The sequence below is a fragment of the Prosopis cineraria genome, unplaced genomic scaffold (assembly GCF_029017545.1).
Source record: "Prosopis cineraria cultivar Desert tree isolate PC_DT_omini unplaced genomic scaffold, ASM2901754v1 PC30, whole genome shotgun sequence".
Lineage (NCBI taxonomy): Eukaryota > Viridiplantae > Streptophyta > Magnoliopsida > Fabales > Fabaceae > Prosopis > Prosopis cineraria.
The window spans coordinates 49055-65889 of record NW_026555361.1 but is presented as its reverse complement, the minus strand read 5'-3'; the positions used below and the strand labels follow the sequence as shown (position 1 = coordinate 65889).

The 16835-nt window shown below is 29.9% G+C and overlaps 1 protein-coding gene across 1 annotated transcript; it reads right to left on the bottom strand.

Moving 5' to 3' along the window:
- Positions 1-142: 142 nt before the first annotated feature.
- Positions 143-3361, bottom strand: LOC129294973 (formin-like protein 8). The gene is made up of 2 exons (XM_054933460.1): positions 1851-3361; positions 143-1763 (listed from the first exon to the last, which is right to left on the bottom strand). The coding sequence occupies exons 1-2, from the start codon at positions 3128-3130 to the stop codon at positions 554-556; spliced, it is 2490 nt and encodes an 829-aa protein (XP_054789435.1). The 5' UTR covers positions 3131-3361; the 3' UTR covers positions 143-553.
- Positions 3362-16835: the final 13474 nt, after the last annotated feature.

The window sequence follows — 16835 nt, the reverse complement described above, 5'->3', positions numbered from 1 at the left end:
TTTCCTTCTTCCTCATCCTTTCTATGGTTGATTAGTATGGTTTCTGATATGTTATTAACCATAATTGGACAATTTTCTGAGTTGCTATGCAGCGAAGCAGTACTGTTGCTGGTATATTTTGCAATATGGGGAGCAGCTCTGATGACATGTTATCTTTAGTGAATAAATACAAATTCTCATTAATCTAAAATTACAAATCAAAAGAATTATCAGAGATACTGTAACAGAAAATCACAAGAAGCTATGCAAATTCTCGTTAATGTCAATGGAATACAACATTAACGTAGAAATAAACTAAAGAATGAGTGAGATGGGTAACGTCAAAATGATGGTTTGAGTTCCTGAATTTTCCAGACACAGGCTGTCCCGATGGTTGTCATCTCCACGTAGTTTGGGACCAATCAAATTGTCTCGAGTACGAGATTATTTACATCCGTGTCTTGTGAGCAAAACATGGAACCTCCCATGGCTTTGAATGAAATAATGTATTCCAATCGGCAAAACTGATAATTCTTCTGTATATACACATACATAGTGCCTCTGCATATGATATTTACCCAGAATTTGTTTTTGTTGTCTTCCTCTTCTGCATGTTACGAGCGATGTCGATGCAGGCCTGATCTACCATTCCCAGAAAATCCTTGACGATGACAAATATTTCCAGAAGATTCTCTGCTTTATCTTTTGAAGCTCCTCCTTGATAATACTCTGTTGTTTTCTTCACAATCTGCATTACCCTTGTCTGCTCATCTCTCACTGATCTCAATTCCTCCTCAGCATTTCTCAGAAAATGGTTCATTTCCCTCACAAAGCTCCCTCCTTTACCATTCCCACACTCGGAAACAAGTTGTTTGATTTCAGCTATCCGAGTTGAGAGGGATGAGATTGAAGCAACTAAACTATTGTAATCTACAAGGGCTGCTTTCTTCACATTGGAAAACTCTGTACTGATTCCTCCAACAAATGGTAATCCTAGCCTTAGGTATTCCACTTCTCTTTGTTCTTCTGAAACAGAGTTCTCAGTGTCTCCTTTGCTGTTTATTTTCCTACTTCCGCTGCGACTCAGGCTGTGATCACGGTTAAAAACGCAGCGTTTTCCCTCAGACCGGACTACTTCTTTGACCACAAAGTGAAGCAATGTGGTTTTCCCATCTGTGCTTTTGACATCAGAGAGCTTCCTCAAAGAAGACAAGTTGAAAGCTTGAGCATTGCCTCTTGAAGTACCAGCATTCATACGGTTTCCGGCTTTAAGAACTGCTTCAAGAAGCTTCACAAAGAGACCTCGAGTTCGAAGCTCCTTGCAGCCCAATTCAAGAGTGCTCAGAGACTCCTTGATCTCCATTAACTCTGTGTCATAGTTCGACCTGAAAAGCATAGCATTCAAGCGCTTGAAAGCTGAAGGAACAGCTCTGAGGATGTCATAGAGGAAAGATTCTGCAACAGCAAGTCTTGCTGGGTCTCCCCTGTAATCAAGGATATCAGATTGCTCTTCTTGGGTTGGAGCAACTCTAACAAGCTTCTCAATTGTATCTGAATTAAGGCCTTGACCTTCATCAAGGGCATCAAGAATTTCTCGTCGCGACACAGCTAGAGATCTCAAAACAATAGCAAAGTTCTGGGATTTTCTTGAATCAAGGATGAAAGTTGTGCTTGATTGTGCAGAGACCTCCTTGCTTGGACTAGATGAATTGCTTTGCCCTTTTGGTGTTCTTTTGTTTGTAGCCACATACCCAAATAGAGCTTCCATAAGATCTTGATCAACCCTGAATGAAGCATTAATGGACAAATATATCAGAATTTACTCTCACTGATTTTAAAACTAGGATTTTGATTATTATTGTTGTTATTACCTGAAGGAGCCACGATCCAACTTGTCCCAAACCATGGAATGATCAGCATTAGCGGTAACCTTATCCCAATGCAGAGGTTTAAGTTTCACTTTCTTATCATCGCTTTCTCCCGAAGGCTTTTCAACTGGGGTAGGCGGTGGTTTTGAAGATGACCTCAAACTTCCGGCCACGGGCGGAGCAGGTGGTGGTGCTGGACTCTTTTTAGCCGGCACCGGCGGAGGAGGGGGAGGCGGTGCCGGACCCTTTTTATCCGGAATTGCCGGAGGAGGTGGAGGTGGAGGTGGAGGTGGTTTTGTTTCAGTGCTTTTCGTTTTGTTCACAGCAGAAAAGTAAGCAGAAGGTGGTGGTAGTAATGGTGGTGAAGCAGAAGAAGCAGCCGCAGAATGCGGTGGAGGCGGCGGCGTCGCTTTTGAAACAGCAGAAAAATAAGCGGCCGGTGGTGGTGGTAACGGTGGTGAAACAGTCGCCACCGCTGACGCCGGCGCCGCAGGCGGAGGAGCTATTTTTCGAGACAAGTTTCTCCTCCAGCTCCGATTCAACCCATGTTCACCTTCTGATAATAAATTTTTCTCCGAAGCCGAAGACTTACCACGAAGCAGAGGAATTTCTTGAACAGGCTCAGATTTTTTCCGGCGATGATGTCCTCCATACCCATCTTCTGTTTCTGTTTCTGTTTCTATCTCTACTTGTTCTACTTCTTGTTCTTGATCTTGTTCTTTAGCTATGCTTCGAACCTCCTTCTGTAATCCCTTCTTGGAGGTATTTCTCCCTTCAAGCTTCTTCCAATAAATCACATCCAAACCATTCTCATCAACAATCAATCCCTTCACATTCCCTTCAATTCGCTCAAACGTGTTCGTCTGAGTCACATCTCTTCCATTTGCATTTCCATCCCCAGGTTCTGAAGCAGAGCTCACACGTCTCTCTTCTCTACGTCTTTTCTTTAAACACCATCTGACAAAGAAGAACGCTAACGCAGAAACAACCAGAGTGCTTGCTGCAGTAATAGCCACAGCCCTCCCTACCTTACCCTTCGATGATGAACTTCTGGTTGTTTCCGCCGACGCCGGCGTCGGTGCAGGCTGTACTTCTGATGACGGCGGAACAACCGGCGGTGGTAGAGAAATGCTCGGTTCAGAAGCTGGGGGTTGAGTTTGAGATGGAAAGAAGGTTTCGATGTTCTGAGGCTGGGAATTACAGATTGGTGCGAGCAGAGAAGTGTGAAGAACGAAGAGAAAGCTTAAACAAAGCCATGGTTTCACATTGGAGGAAGAAGCCATGAAAGCTGAGGAGAGAAGAAGAAGAAGATCGCAGACCAGAGGACGGCCGAAATATTTGGTTTTTTGAAACCGAATCTGCAAAGATTGTCCCTTTTCTGATCTGGGATTATTCCAAGTTTCGATTTTTTGGATTTTTCTTGTGCTATTGGGATTAGAGAGAGAGGGAGAGAGCGAGAGCGCGCGGTGCCTATATTTTCTGACAGTTTCAATAGGAGAATGAGTTTATTATTGTTTTCGGGTCTTACTGCTCACTCGTCCTCAAAATCCGCAATTTCCAAAAACACCCTGAAAATAGAAATGAATCCCAACATTCTCATCAAAGGTCAGTTATGTGAAAAAGGTGCCGTTCATATGAATGTGAGAAAATTCTGATGTTGATGTCTTATAGATGATTGATTTTTCAATATTTTTAAAATTCTTGTGAGTTGCGAGATTTACCATGACATTAATGAACCCAGTCCAACTCGCTCTTTCACTTCAAAAAAACCAATGGCTACAAGGGTAATATAGTACTTTAACCAGAAAGGTCTGGTCTTCGTTTGAAACAGTACAACGGGTGGCAAGGGATTAGGTGGTTCCTTCGTTCACTGTTTCAAACAAAATTGAAAAGGTTAAAAAAACATGAAAAAAGTTTGAAGAGGTAAAAGTTTAGGAACGTGAAATTAATCATCCTTTAAATATGAATTTTAGTGTAGGCTTTTTATGTGCATACCTCCTTCAGGGGTAATTTATAAATGTTTTCTTAATTTTTCTTACACAATTATATTATATCCAATAATATTATATTAAATTCAACTATAATCAAGCTTAATTCAAGATAATTTTTTATTTATAAATTCAAATTCTTAACCTTAATCCCATGAACATTAAAAAAAATCTGTCCAATTTTATCTATTTATTTCATAGTACTGAAATTTGATTCAATCCAAATAGTTAAATTATTAAATCATTGAACTAGTATTTTAACTAGTTTAATAAACTATTTTATTCATAACTAAATTAATCATGAATCGACCACCGTTTTTATAATTAACTTTTAAATTAATATCTTAATTGATTGAACGATTAATTTAATTTTACACTACCTTGATTTATTCCACCACATGAAATGACCTTAATGGTTGTGGGAGTAATCTAGTACTCTCACAAGAGAGATTTGGTCTTCGTTTGAAACACTACAAGGGAGTAGAAAGGGATTGAGTGGTTCCTTCCTTTACTGTTTCAAACAATAAAAGCAAAGAAAATTAAAAGTGTTTGAAGGGGTAAGAGTTTAGGAATATAAAATTACCCATTCTTTTAAATATGCCATGTTAATGTGAAAAATTAATTAATATTATAGAATAGTGGTAAGATCTTTTGCTGACTTGGTGAAATAGCCTCCAAATATGAAAATGTACCAAACCCCCTTATGTATACAGTAATGGTATGGTGGGAGGCTTAGAATATGGTTCCAGAACTTGGGATGAAGATGACTGCTTTTGACTTGGGATTTTAGTGGTGGGTCCTACACAACCTCCAATGATTAGGTAACATGAGAAAAGGCCAAGGGTGGCTCACCAAATTTTCTCTTTTTACCCATTTATCCCATCCATCTTGAGCTAATATAAAATGTCAAGAGTGTCATGCATGGATGACTTTGTGAATTGGATTTGATCAAATATTTTTAAATGTTCTATTTTGGTCAAATATATTTTTAAAAAAATAATATTTGGTATATAATATTACGAAATCAAATTTGAGAGTTGTTGTCTTGTTGATAGGGTCTTTATGCCAACTTATTTTTTAGCCATCTGTAAACTGAAGGGTTATCTAGTCCCTCCTTCTTAACCAACATCATTATGGTTAAATTCTTTTTAATGAGGATGGTACTCTGCTATGTTAAAACAATAGTGATATTATTTTATATAAAAAATGTTTATGTGAGTTGAGTTCGAAGACTATTATTATTGGAGTTTACATTAAAATTTAAAAAGTGCTTATAGAGGTATTTGCATATCGCTCATTAGCAAGATTCTTCACACACTAGTAGAAGAATTTGAACACATAACCTTGAAAATTATGGATCAAATTTTAACTGACTGGACCAACCTTTATTAACTAATAATGATGCTATTTTAATGATAAATTTAAATCGTTTAAATTAAATTCACATAGTTCATGTTATCTAACCTTTTTTACATTTTAATTATTTAAATTTAAATTTAAATTTAAAGAAAATTCAAATTCTTATTTGAATTGATATCTTATTCCATCCAAAAAATTGTTAGGCCTTGTTAGATTGCAATCCACAAAGACCAATTTGAAAACTGGGGGTTGGGGAAAAGGTCAAATTTGGAAGATAAGGAAGCATATTGGTTTGGATTGTCAAACCAACGCAATTATTGGAATTATTATTTATGATTTATTAGTTAGGTACGAAAGATGAGAAATTTTCCTCATGTTTATGTACAAAATCTAGTTTTTTTCCCCTCAAACAAAAAAAATCTAAATTTAATACTTGGTTTAAACTAATTTCATCGAAACCTAATTGAGAGCGTCCCCCCACCAAAGTTTATAAAAAGATAAACAAATAAAAACTAAAACAAAAGGTATGGAGGTTATGTTCCAACTACCTCTTCTCTTTAACCCCACAAATTGAGCAAAAGGATCGGCTCGTCGAAACCCATGATTCCAATTTATGCATTGAAATGAGGAGACCCATTTTATCAGAGATAGAATAAAATAAACATGAAAAAGGTGTGTGTGGGTATTATTTTTATGAACTTAAATTAAAAAATGGTGTAATGAAATAGTTACTGTTAAGTTATTGTAGTATTTGAAATAATAATAATAATAAATTGAAAGAAAAATTAATTATTTGATCTTTATAGTTTTAATTCAATCATAACTCAGTCTCTAAACTTTCATTCCTTATAGTTTTAGTTATTTAAAATATTAGTCCTTATATTTTAAAAAATAAAATTATAGAAATTAACTTTTAAAAATTTTGATGTTTGTAATAATATAAATAAAGATTAAGAATTTTAGTAATTTAAAAGGTAAAATACTCTGGCCACCTCTCTATTTTTCCTTAATTAGATATACCTCCATTCTATTTTTGAAATTTATATGAACAACCCCTAGTATCAATAGTTATAAAACACAAACATCTCATCTATTTTTAATATTTCATTTTCATCTACCCAATGTTAATTGACCATTGAGTGACATGTATTGCATCAAAATACCCCAATTTAAATATAAATATTATCTAAAAATTAATCATATTACCAAACAAAATTAACATATATTTTTTACTTTTTAAATTATATTTAATTTTTTTGTTCTGTAAACATGTTTATTGAAAAAGTAATTAAAAAATTAATGGATCAAAGATTTTTTTTGGTTATAAATAAAATAAAGATTTAATATAATAAAATTTTCAGCATGATTCATATTCATTTTCTTAAAATTTATTAATTTTAACAAAAAAAATTTAGGTTATTTATTTAAATATTGATGTACTTAATTATTCAAAATTTTTAAAATTAGGAGAGAGAGTAGGAAATTAAATTATAAGGGTAAATTAATAATTTTAAAATTTTCAATATAATTATAAATAAAAAATCAAGTATTTTAGAATCTTTAGCAGAAAATTCTTAACAATATTAACAATTGGATTAAAGTGCAGGTTTTGAAAATAAATGAAAGACCCCCATAAGTTTAGCAAAATAAAAATGAGGTCACTGGGTTTAACTCTATTCTAAAATATTAGTCTTTAAATTTTAAAATATTTTAATTGGACAGTAATTTTCTGGAAGTATCCGCCCATCGCGATGGAGAAGCCTTGGGATAACCTGTACTGTAACTAGAAACGTGGTTAGACGAAACGTTTCTATCCTGTAACTTCAACGGGGTTTTATGCTTCGTCTCTTGTTTATTTGATTGTTTAGTTTTATTTGTTGGCTTTCTTTTGTCTGGTTTTGTTACTCGCTGGGGCGTTGACCTCTCTTGTTTGTCTTTGATGGGGAGTCAATGAATCCCCCAAAAAAAAAAGACTAAAACTTTTAAATTACTTTAATATTTATAATTTTATTTTTTTAAATATAGTGTTAATATTTTAAATGATTAAGAATATAATGACTGAGTTACATTGATTCAAAGTTCAGTATTGAGCTATCACCAAATGAAAAATATAAAGATTAAATTATGATAAGTTAAAAATTAGAGACTGAATTATAATTGAGTTGATAAAAATTAAGTGATTAATTTTCTCCAATACTATGGTATGTCAATATATGGCATAAAAAATCCATATCTGAATGTCCATTGAATACATAAAAAGTCACAGCTTTCTCAACAACTTATTATAAAGGGCAAGACTTAATTCCTAACCTTATATATTTAATATTTTTTATTCAATCAAATTATAATAAATATATTTTAATATATTAATAATATTAATAATAAGAGTTTGCTATAAAATATATAATCTAAAAAAGATATACATATATTAATTTAATTAAAAACAAACATCTTATTAATATAAGATTAAATATATAACTTTTTTTTATTATATATGGTTTTATAGAACTCTATTATACCAATTCATAGAGTTGTCAATGAAAATTAACCTGGGCTTTATAAGCTCATTTCTTAGCTCAAACCCATAAATTTCGATTATATATATTAACAGCTCTACTAATCTATTATCTCTTATGTATATAGGGGGGCTGTCAAAATTCAAAGGTAATCATTTGTGAAAGTGATAATTAAAGAATCATTTACAAAATAATAATTAAAAACTTTATAAAGTTATTGATGACAATTGAAGATCTCAAAATATTGAAATTTAAAAAAAAAAGATTATGATTTTTATTTTCAGTTAAAATATTTATAATTATTGAAATAATCAATAAAAGATTGCTCATGAATTTAATGAAAGTTGATTGTAAATTCAAGGATAAAAACATGAAAAAAAAAAACTACAGCAATTAAGAGCAAAATTTAATGAAACTATAGAGATTAATAATTATATTTTTCTTATTTTTAATTATAAATAAAGATCATAATCTTTTCTATGATATTTCAATAATTCAAAATCTTCATATATAATTAATATCTTTACAAAGCCTGTAATTGTCATTTTTCCTCAACATTTTCTTGCATGGTATGGTGTCTAGAGTATTGGATTGAAAAAATTTTAACCTTCCAAAAGGCGGGCTGATATGTTCCACTCTGCCTAATCCGTGAATTGGCCTTTTTTTAATTTTTTTTTTTTTACAATTTTGTTTGTATTCTTATATTATTTTTTAATGAAAAAAGAAAGAAGTTATTGTTTTGCACTTATTTTAAGCAGAGATTTCGTTTCTTGTTCAGAACTTGATTTCATGTTTCATGTCTCACATCTCATTTTATTTATGATTTATATTTTTATGGGGATAAAATAATTATGTAAATTAAAATAGATTACATTTTTATAGGAATATATATATATATATATATATATGACTGGCAAACAATAGTATGTTCTGTTGGCGCCATCTTTAATGTCATATTAAGGATTGTTATTTGGGAAGAATTCTTGAGTAATTATAAATTCTTACCTTGCAATATCCTAACCATAATTTATTGTTTGTCAGTCTTATAAGACCTATTTGTTTTCTATTTTTAAAAACTTTTTTTATTTTTGAAAATAAAAAAATTTAAAAATTTATTTAGATAAGTGTTTTTTATTTAATTATTTTCAAAATTATTTTCATTTTTTATTTTTAAAAACATAAAAATAGAAACAATTTTAAGTTGTTTTCATTTTATTTTTTATTTTTAAAATACACTACATTTGATTATTAGAAATTATAGTTATCTTGATTAATTTTTATTATTAATCACTAATATTAACTATTTATAATCATTACTATCAGTACATTTGTTAATTCTAAAACTATTTTTAAATTGGCATAACCAAATTACTTTTCATTTTATTTTGTTTTAAAAATTATATTACAGAATAGTTATTAAAAACAAAAAATTAGAACAAAAATCAAACAGGCCCATATTCTCCTGGTTCTATTTCAAATTCAAAAAGTATATAATTAATTGATTTGAAACGTGATATTTGGTTTCTCATTATTGAAAATCTGAATCATGATTTACATTTTTAACATTAACTAGGAGATTACTCGTGTGATGCATGAGATGTTGCTGTAATCGTTAACAAACAAAATAATCAAGAGACTCTTGTAGTTCTTCAATACATGAATAATTACGCATGTAACCAGAGGTGGATAGTTTTAAATGCACTGTAACATCTGGTTTCATATTTAATTGAATTAGCTTATTATGATTATAAATTATTTTTGTAATGAATTTCATCTTTTGTAATACAAATAAAAGGATAATTTTAGTGTTATATAACACACACAAACCCAACTCTAATAAAGTTACGTTGAATATCATATCAGTTAACTAACTAATATAAAATGTGGCTTACATTACAGGGATATTCACAAGATGGGATATGACTTGAATACTGCTGTCCTTCATTCCATCTTGAAAAATGAATGGGATTAATTTTTTGTCACATCCCATTCCAAAAATTATCTTGTCCAGTTCAAAATTGAGATAAGACCGGAATGTTCCAATAAAATAAACAAATGTAAAAGAGAAATTTGGGTAATAATATTTATTAAATTGTATTTTGTTAAATCAAAAATAAAAAAATACAAGTATATAAATTCAATAATTGAGTTATAGTAAATATAATTTAAATTAAAAAAACATAATCACAAAAACATAGTTTAAAGTCAAGTGTGCAATAACTACAAATGACTTCTAGACTATAAATACTATAACAATAATAAAATCATTGAGTTATACAACTTAAATGAGCGCATTGTTATGTAAAAAGAACATAAAATATATAAAAAATATACTTTAACTTGACTAAATAAATATTAATTATTAAAAAAATATAATAACACATTTGGACTAGGATGGTCCTATGTCCTAAATATATTTTTGTTCCGTCATACAAAATCCTATCCCTTTGTTTTGGAGATAGGATAGATCCATTCTATTATGATTGAGACAAAATTGAGCAAATCAAGATGAGACAAGCATGAACACCCTTGTTATATTATATGTTTATATCCTTAAAATATTTGAACTTTGATCAATTCCCTCAATATAAAAAAAATAAGAGAAGTTAATTATTGCCGACAATTGAATGCTTCTACCGGGAACGGTTAAAACTTCAATTACTTTTTTTTTTTCATTTGTTAAATTTGTTTTAAATTTTTAAAAACCAAAAAAGAAGGTCAACTGAGCAGTGTTTTGTTTGTCTTTGTTTATTTTTTTTAAACGCACTATATTTAACCATTAAAATCTACTGCTACATATGACTCTTGTTTCTATCGCCATGTTTGATTCATCAATCAAACAAGCCCTACGTTTTAAAATTGTTATATGGGTTATCAACCTTAGTTACTTCAAACATTAATTCTTTCAGTTAATTTTTATACAGTTAATATATATAATTAAAATAAGATGATAAAATTATTGAGATATCAGTTAAGAACGTTATTTTAATTCCACTAGTAACTCGTGAGGTGGCCTTTTAAGAAAGTGTTAGGGGTAACTTTTTTTTTAATAAAATTATTGAGATATTAGTTGAGAACATTATTTTAATACCACTTGTAACTCGTGAGGTGGCCTTTTAAGAAAGTGTTAGGGGTAGCCTTTTTTTTTTTTTTAATTAACAACAGAGGCAAAAGCCTACAGGTAGTAAAAAAGAACAAGAATGAATTAACCCTCGTTCCCTTAGGACTTTATCTAAGGTCGTAACTCATGATAGCTAAATGTTTGGTGGGATGTGGATTCATAATAATGCGTTGTTGGATTCCTCCAAAGGCAGCATATACGTTACTACTACTAGAACTATGGATATTCAATCTTATCTAGCTAAATTTAGTAGGATACTATTTTGCATGAGTCTAATCATGGCTCAAAGGATTGTTAACTTTTGAATAGATTAAGGTCATTGTTAATATTTTTGGGTGAAAGTAAAAGCAATGTTTTGAAACTTGGATTGACTCGTATAGTTGGACTGGTCGAATTGTAACCCAAAAAAAAAAACATTTGGTTCAACCATTAAACACATTTTAATAATTGGCTCGAGTTAGCCCGCTTTAACCTAGATAGGTTTTAAAAACCCAACAAAAACCTAGACCAAATTGTTGGCCCATTTTAACCCAGTTTTTAGTTTTAGTATTACTTTAGTAGTAATTTTTTTATTCAAACTAAAAAAATTTAATGTCAAGTTACTCCTTGATTATTATAATAAATTATTGAATGCATGATTTGTTTATTGACATTTTATGAATGAATGTGTAGAGGAAATTAAAAGCTTATTTGCTTTAAAAGAACCATTAAGGTAAATTAAAATATATTTACTTATGAAACAAATGTTAAAAATTAAAATTTAATATGTTATGATTGAAAACCTCTAAATTCATAATGATACTGTCAGTATTTTTAATGTTTTTTTGTTTAAATATATGTATATAAATAATACTTTTCATTTAATTATTAAGTTACCAGTTTGATCACTGTTTTAATTAGTTAAACCATGAAAATCGTAACTTGCTAACCTTTCTAATTCATCATTCGATCTAATTTTTAAAATATTGGGTGAAAGCATTGTTCATGGCAGGATGATCTTCTTTCAAATAGATGAGTTTGCATGTCTCCTAATATTCTAGCATACATGAACAAAAAGTCTCTACTAAGGGGTTTTTTTAGTAATGGGACTTCTTGGATTATTATTTTCTTCCATTCTAAAGAAACCACTCTTGTGATGAAAGAGAAAAGAAAGTATTAATATTATCATTTTTGACAATTTTCGACCGTACTTTCTCAAATTTTGTGCAACCATACAGGATGTGAATTAAAGAGCTAGGAGAATTGCAACTAAAGGGGCAAATTCTTTTGCAAGGGCTTGCATCCCCCAAGATAACAAATTCCGATTGAAGTCAATCCCAAATAGCTTTTTAAAAGAAAGATTTGATTTTTTCCTCATAAGTTGGCCATTTCCTAATAGTGGATCAAATATCATTTTTGCTTTCACTTTGATGAAATTGACAATTGCTTTATTGGTAGATTTGATGGAAAAGCTATTGTCTGAATATGGCCTCTAACAAAGAATATCATTCTTACCATGTGGATTGGATTGTGGGACAAGTAAGATTGAATTTATCAATATTGAAATACTAAAAAACTCTATCTACATTTTTTTTAACTTATCATGAAGGGCATATTGATCAGGGTATGCAAAATCTTAACCCTCCTTTCCCAATTCCCTCAATTTGAAAGGGAGGGGAGATTTTTTTAAAAAAAAAATAAAAATCTTTCCCTCCCCTCCAATTTTTCAAATCAAAAAAAGGAGAGGACAAAATCTTTCCTCTCCCCTCTAACCAAATACTCTCTTATAGTTATATAACACTTTTTAAAAATTGAAATTGAAAAAGCAATCACTTATGTTTGATATGATGGGATTTTTTTAATAGAACTGGATACTATATTAATTGAAAAAAAAAACTCAAAAAGGGGAAGAAACAAAATAATTTTCATATAAATTAGGCTCCTTTCATCATCTACCATATCTTAATAACAAGGCCATGGTTGATCAAAGACCAAAAAAAGAAATTTGAGTTTTTAACTATATGAGCTAATTGGGCTAACAAATAAAACTCACCCAAAGCCGAAAATTAAAGAATTAAACACATTAAAATCTGTATTTATACATGAACGGAACTTGGGACTGAAACTCATAAAAAAAGCCTAGGATGGGGACAGAGGCCAAATTTGAAAGACGAGGAAGCATGCTATTAGTTTGGATCATCACGGAACGTTATTATTGCAATATATTTTTTTTTTTTGGCTGGCGCCATTGTTGCAATTACTACTTTATTGAAAGTAATCTCTGTGGAGTGTAGAAGCTTGCAGAGATAATAGACCCAGAGAGCATCCAAACAAATCAAAACGCGTAATCCACCAAAAAAAAAAATCAAAACGCGTGAAAAAGGGGTGATGATGACTGCAAAGCACACGACACGTACACCAACAACCTCAAACTTCGAACTCTGCCTCATGGGAACATGTTGACGGACCCCACAAAATGAATGAAGGGTGAGCGTTGACTCTTGCAATGTACAACTCTAATTTATGTCATTCAAATTAAGAGTTCGTCATTATTATATATGAACATTTAGAGCCTATTAGCCGCACTAACTTCTTAGCTACATTTTCTTTTTCTTTTTATTTTCTTTTTTTAAAAAAATATAAGTTGCTCCTTTTCTTTTCTTTTTTTAAAAAATATAAGTTGAGTTTGATTCATTTGTTTTTATATACACTAAAAAAATTTCAACCCAACTCTTATGAATTAGTGAGTTAAATAAGTGAATCTATCAACTTATTTATTTTTATTTTTTTTAACAAAATTACACCTAAATTATAAGTTCTAATATAATATAAGTTCTAATATAATATTTCATTTTATTAAAAAAAAACTCACTATTTGTGGTTGAACAATAAATATCAGACGTGCCAGATATGTTGGGTCTCAATAGATAATGAAAGGGGTGTTGAATTCCCTTATCGCAGTTCGTTTGGATATAAAAAGATAGTAAACTTTGGCAGAACAAGTATGTAATTTTATTGAAGTGTTTGAAAATTACAAACTAAAAATTAAGAATTGAAAAAGAGCTAGTCAATATAAATTATGCGAATTTTGATAGAATGTTGACTGGATTTCTCTGTTTTCTTCTTTTTATTTATAGTGTTCGATAGCAGAAGCCTTTTCTTTGACACTTAGCACGTTCTATTGAAGAATCAGGAATTTCGTGAAACTTATAGCACAGTCTTTCCATCTTGATCAACAGCTCGTTTCCTCAAACTACTTGGGCATAAATTTCGACATTACGCAGGATCATGTCTTCGTGCTAACGGTCTAATATTTGAAGCTAACGAAATTTCGGCATGTTTATGTGTTGTAGACTTTATTAAGCTTCGGGCCGGCCTCTTTTGTTTATTTAGGCCTGACGTTTTGATTAATCAGCCTAACTAGCCTCGTGATCTATTTGAGCAACATTTCATATTTAGCCCAAACAATAGCCCCCGCGTGTCAATGACTGGTAACATAAGCCATGCGGCACGTTTGAAAAAATCAAAACGTCACTTCATTTTTGAATGCCTTTTGCTGATATAAACTAGTTTCCAAATTTTGGTCACTTCTCTTGCTTTCTTTGTCGTTTCTTGAACTTCAAGTCTTCAGTCTGCTAAAATTTCTCCTACCCTAATTCTATGTAGGATGGTGGGTTTGGGCTATCCAGATCAAATTTGGATGACCCAAAATTAAAATATTTATAAAAAATTTATAAAATTTTTATTTTAATAAATATAAAATTAAAATTAAAAATATTTAATTTAGATCATTCAGATTAAATCTATATGATTCATATTCAATGGGATTGAGAGGAAAGAAACCAAGTTCCTTCTTAGCTACTCCCTCTATTTAAAAATGTAACACATTTTTAACCGAATTTCATTCCCTAATAAAGTAATTACTTACTTTCAAACTAATCCTATCTTTTTATATTTACTTCTATTAAATACCCTATAATAAATATAAAGTCGTTATCAATAAAGGCATTTTTTTAAAAAAGATAATGATTATACCTCAAAAAATTAAAAATGCCTTACATTTTTAAATAACTCTTCAAAAAATGTCTTATATTTTTGAATAAAGGGAGTATATTTTTTCTTATTTCATTTTTTTGTTGCCACTCTCATGACCTTTTATTTCTTCTTATTAAAATTGTTAGACATTTCTAATCATATTTTACCAAGTAATAAAAATGGTTATTTTCTTATTTCCATACGAAATGATACGTTTCCCCCCTTCTTAATATTAAGTATTAATAACTCTTTTATTATTTTTGTTTGACCTTCTTACTCCTTCATTTTGAAAATGATAAAAAAGCATGTAATCAGATTATTCCTTTGTTTCTTATTATATGACATTTTTTAAAAATATTTTTTTAAAAGAGTCGAGAAGGGTACAAGAGGAAGATGGGTTTTCTCTATTGTGCCCTTTACGATGACCCCATTTCTCCATTCGAGTTCTTGTTTTTCCTTATAAAAGAAGCCAAAGGGATGAAGGTGAAGGAGTGAAGAAAGAGAATCAACATATAGTGGGGACTGTGAAATTGAGGTTGCCAATTTCTTGACTATCTTGGGAGAGTCTGGATAGAGAGGGGGGAAAAGGTGTTTCAGTGCTAGGCCCATATAAATAGTTTTTTAGAAGTTTTATCTAGTCTAGAATATGGATCATTACTTGGGTGTTCTATATTTTTTTTTACAATTATATTTTTATTTTATTGAGTAATTAATGAAAGTATTTCAAATAAATTAAATATTATATTTATTACATTTAAGGAGAATGATTAAAAAGATGTAAGAATTTTTAGAAAATCTTGATTTTAGCTAATTTATTTTAGAAAATGTAAATTAGTTAACAATAATTTGTATTGTGATTTGGAGGGAGTAATTATTTATAATTAAGAGAATTTCAATTGAGGATCATGGAAGAGAGATATTTACTAGTAGGTCCCAAAAAAATTTTAAAATTTCACCGCAGGATTTCTGGACTAAATTGAAATAAAATAGGTGACTGAAAAGGCCAAAATGCCTTTTGCAAAAAAAATGATTGATAATTGATGTTAGTAAATTAACAAATAAAGTTAGAGAATTAACAACTAATGATTATGCATTTAGGATAAAATGACTGAACTAATATGATTATTGACAAGTCATGTAATTTACAATCGATATTGGTAAATTAACAAGTAAGAGTTAGATAATAAATAATTGATATTAGTATGATTATTGACAAGTAAGGTCAAGTAATCTACAACTGATATTGATAAATTAACAAGTAAAATAAAAAAATTAACAACTAATGATTATATTTTTTGATCAAATAGAGTGAATAAGTCTTGCAAAGGATTTATAAGTCAAGTTAAATAGTTAACAAGTTATGTTGACAGATTAACAAGTAAAGTTATTAAATTAATAAGTAATGTTTTTAAGATTATAAAATTGTGTAATTAACTAGTTAACTATTTAACAAATGCTATTAAAGAATTAACAAGTACAAGTAATTGAGAAGTAGAGTTAAGTAGTAATTGAGTAGTTAATTTTACAAAAACGCATTTAATCTTTCCAACGCCCATTTTATTTCAATTAAATCCGTAAACCTGTAGTGAAATTTTGGATTTTTTTTTAGCCATTGATAATTATTCCTTAGTTGAAATTCTCCCAATATAATTTTTGAAGGTCCTTGTCATTTTTCACATACTGATAAGGGCAAGTATCATGGTGCATTTACTTTGTAAAAAATTTCAAATAAGACATGTATTTTTTATAATTTTATACTTCTATTCTTGATATTTTGTATCCTTTAACTAAATAAAAAATATTTAGATTCAAAAAGTTATTAGATATATAAAATAGTTGGGTTAATAGGCAAATCACTCTTTATACTTTAGATCAAGTAATATTATTGATTTTGAACTTATTTAATATGTAAATTATTCTCTCAATTTTTAAAAATAGTACAATATAACCTCTATTGCTAATAAAAGTTAACTTTAATCATTAATTAATT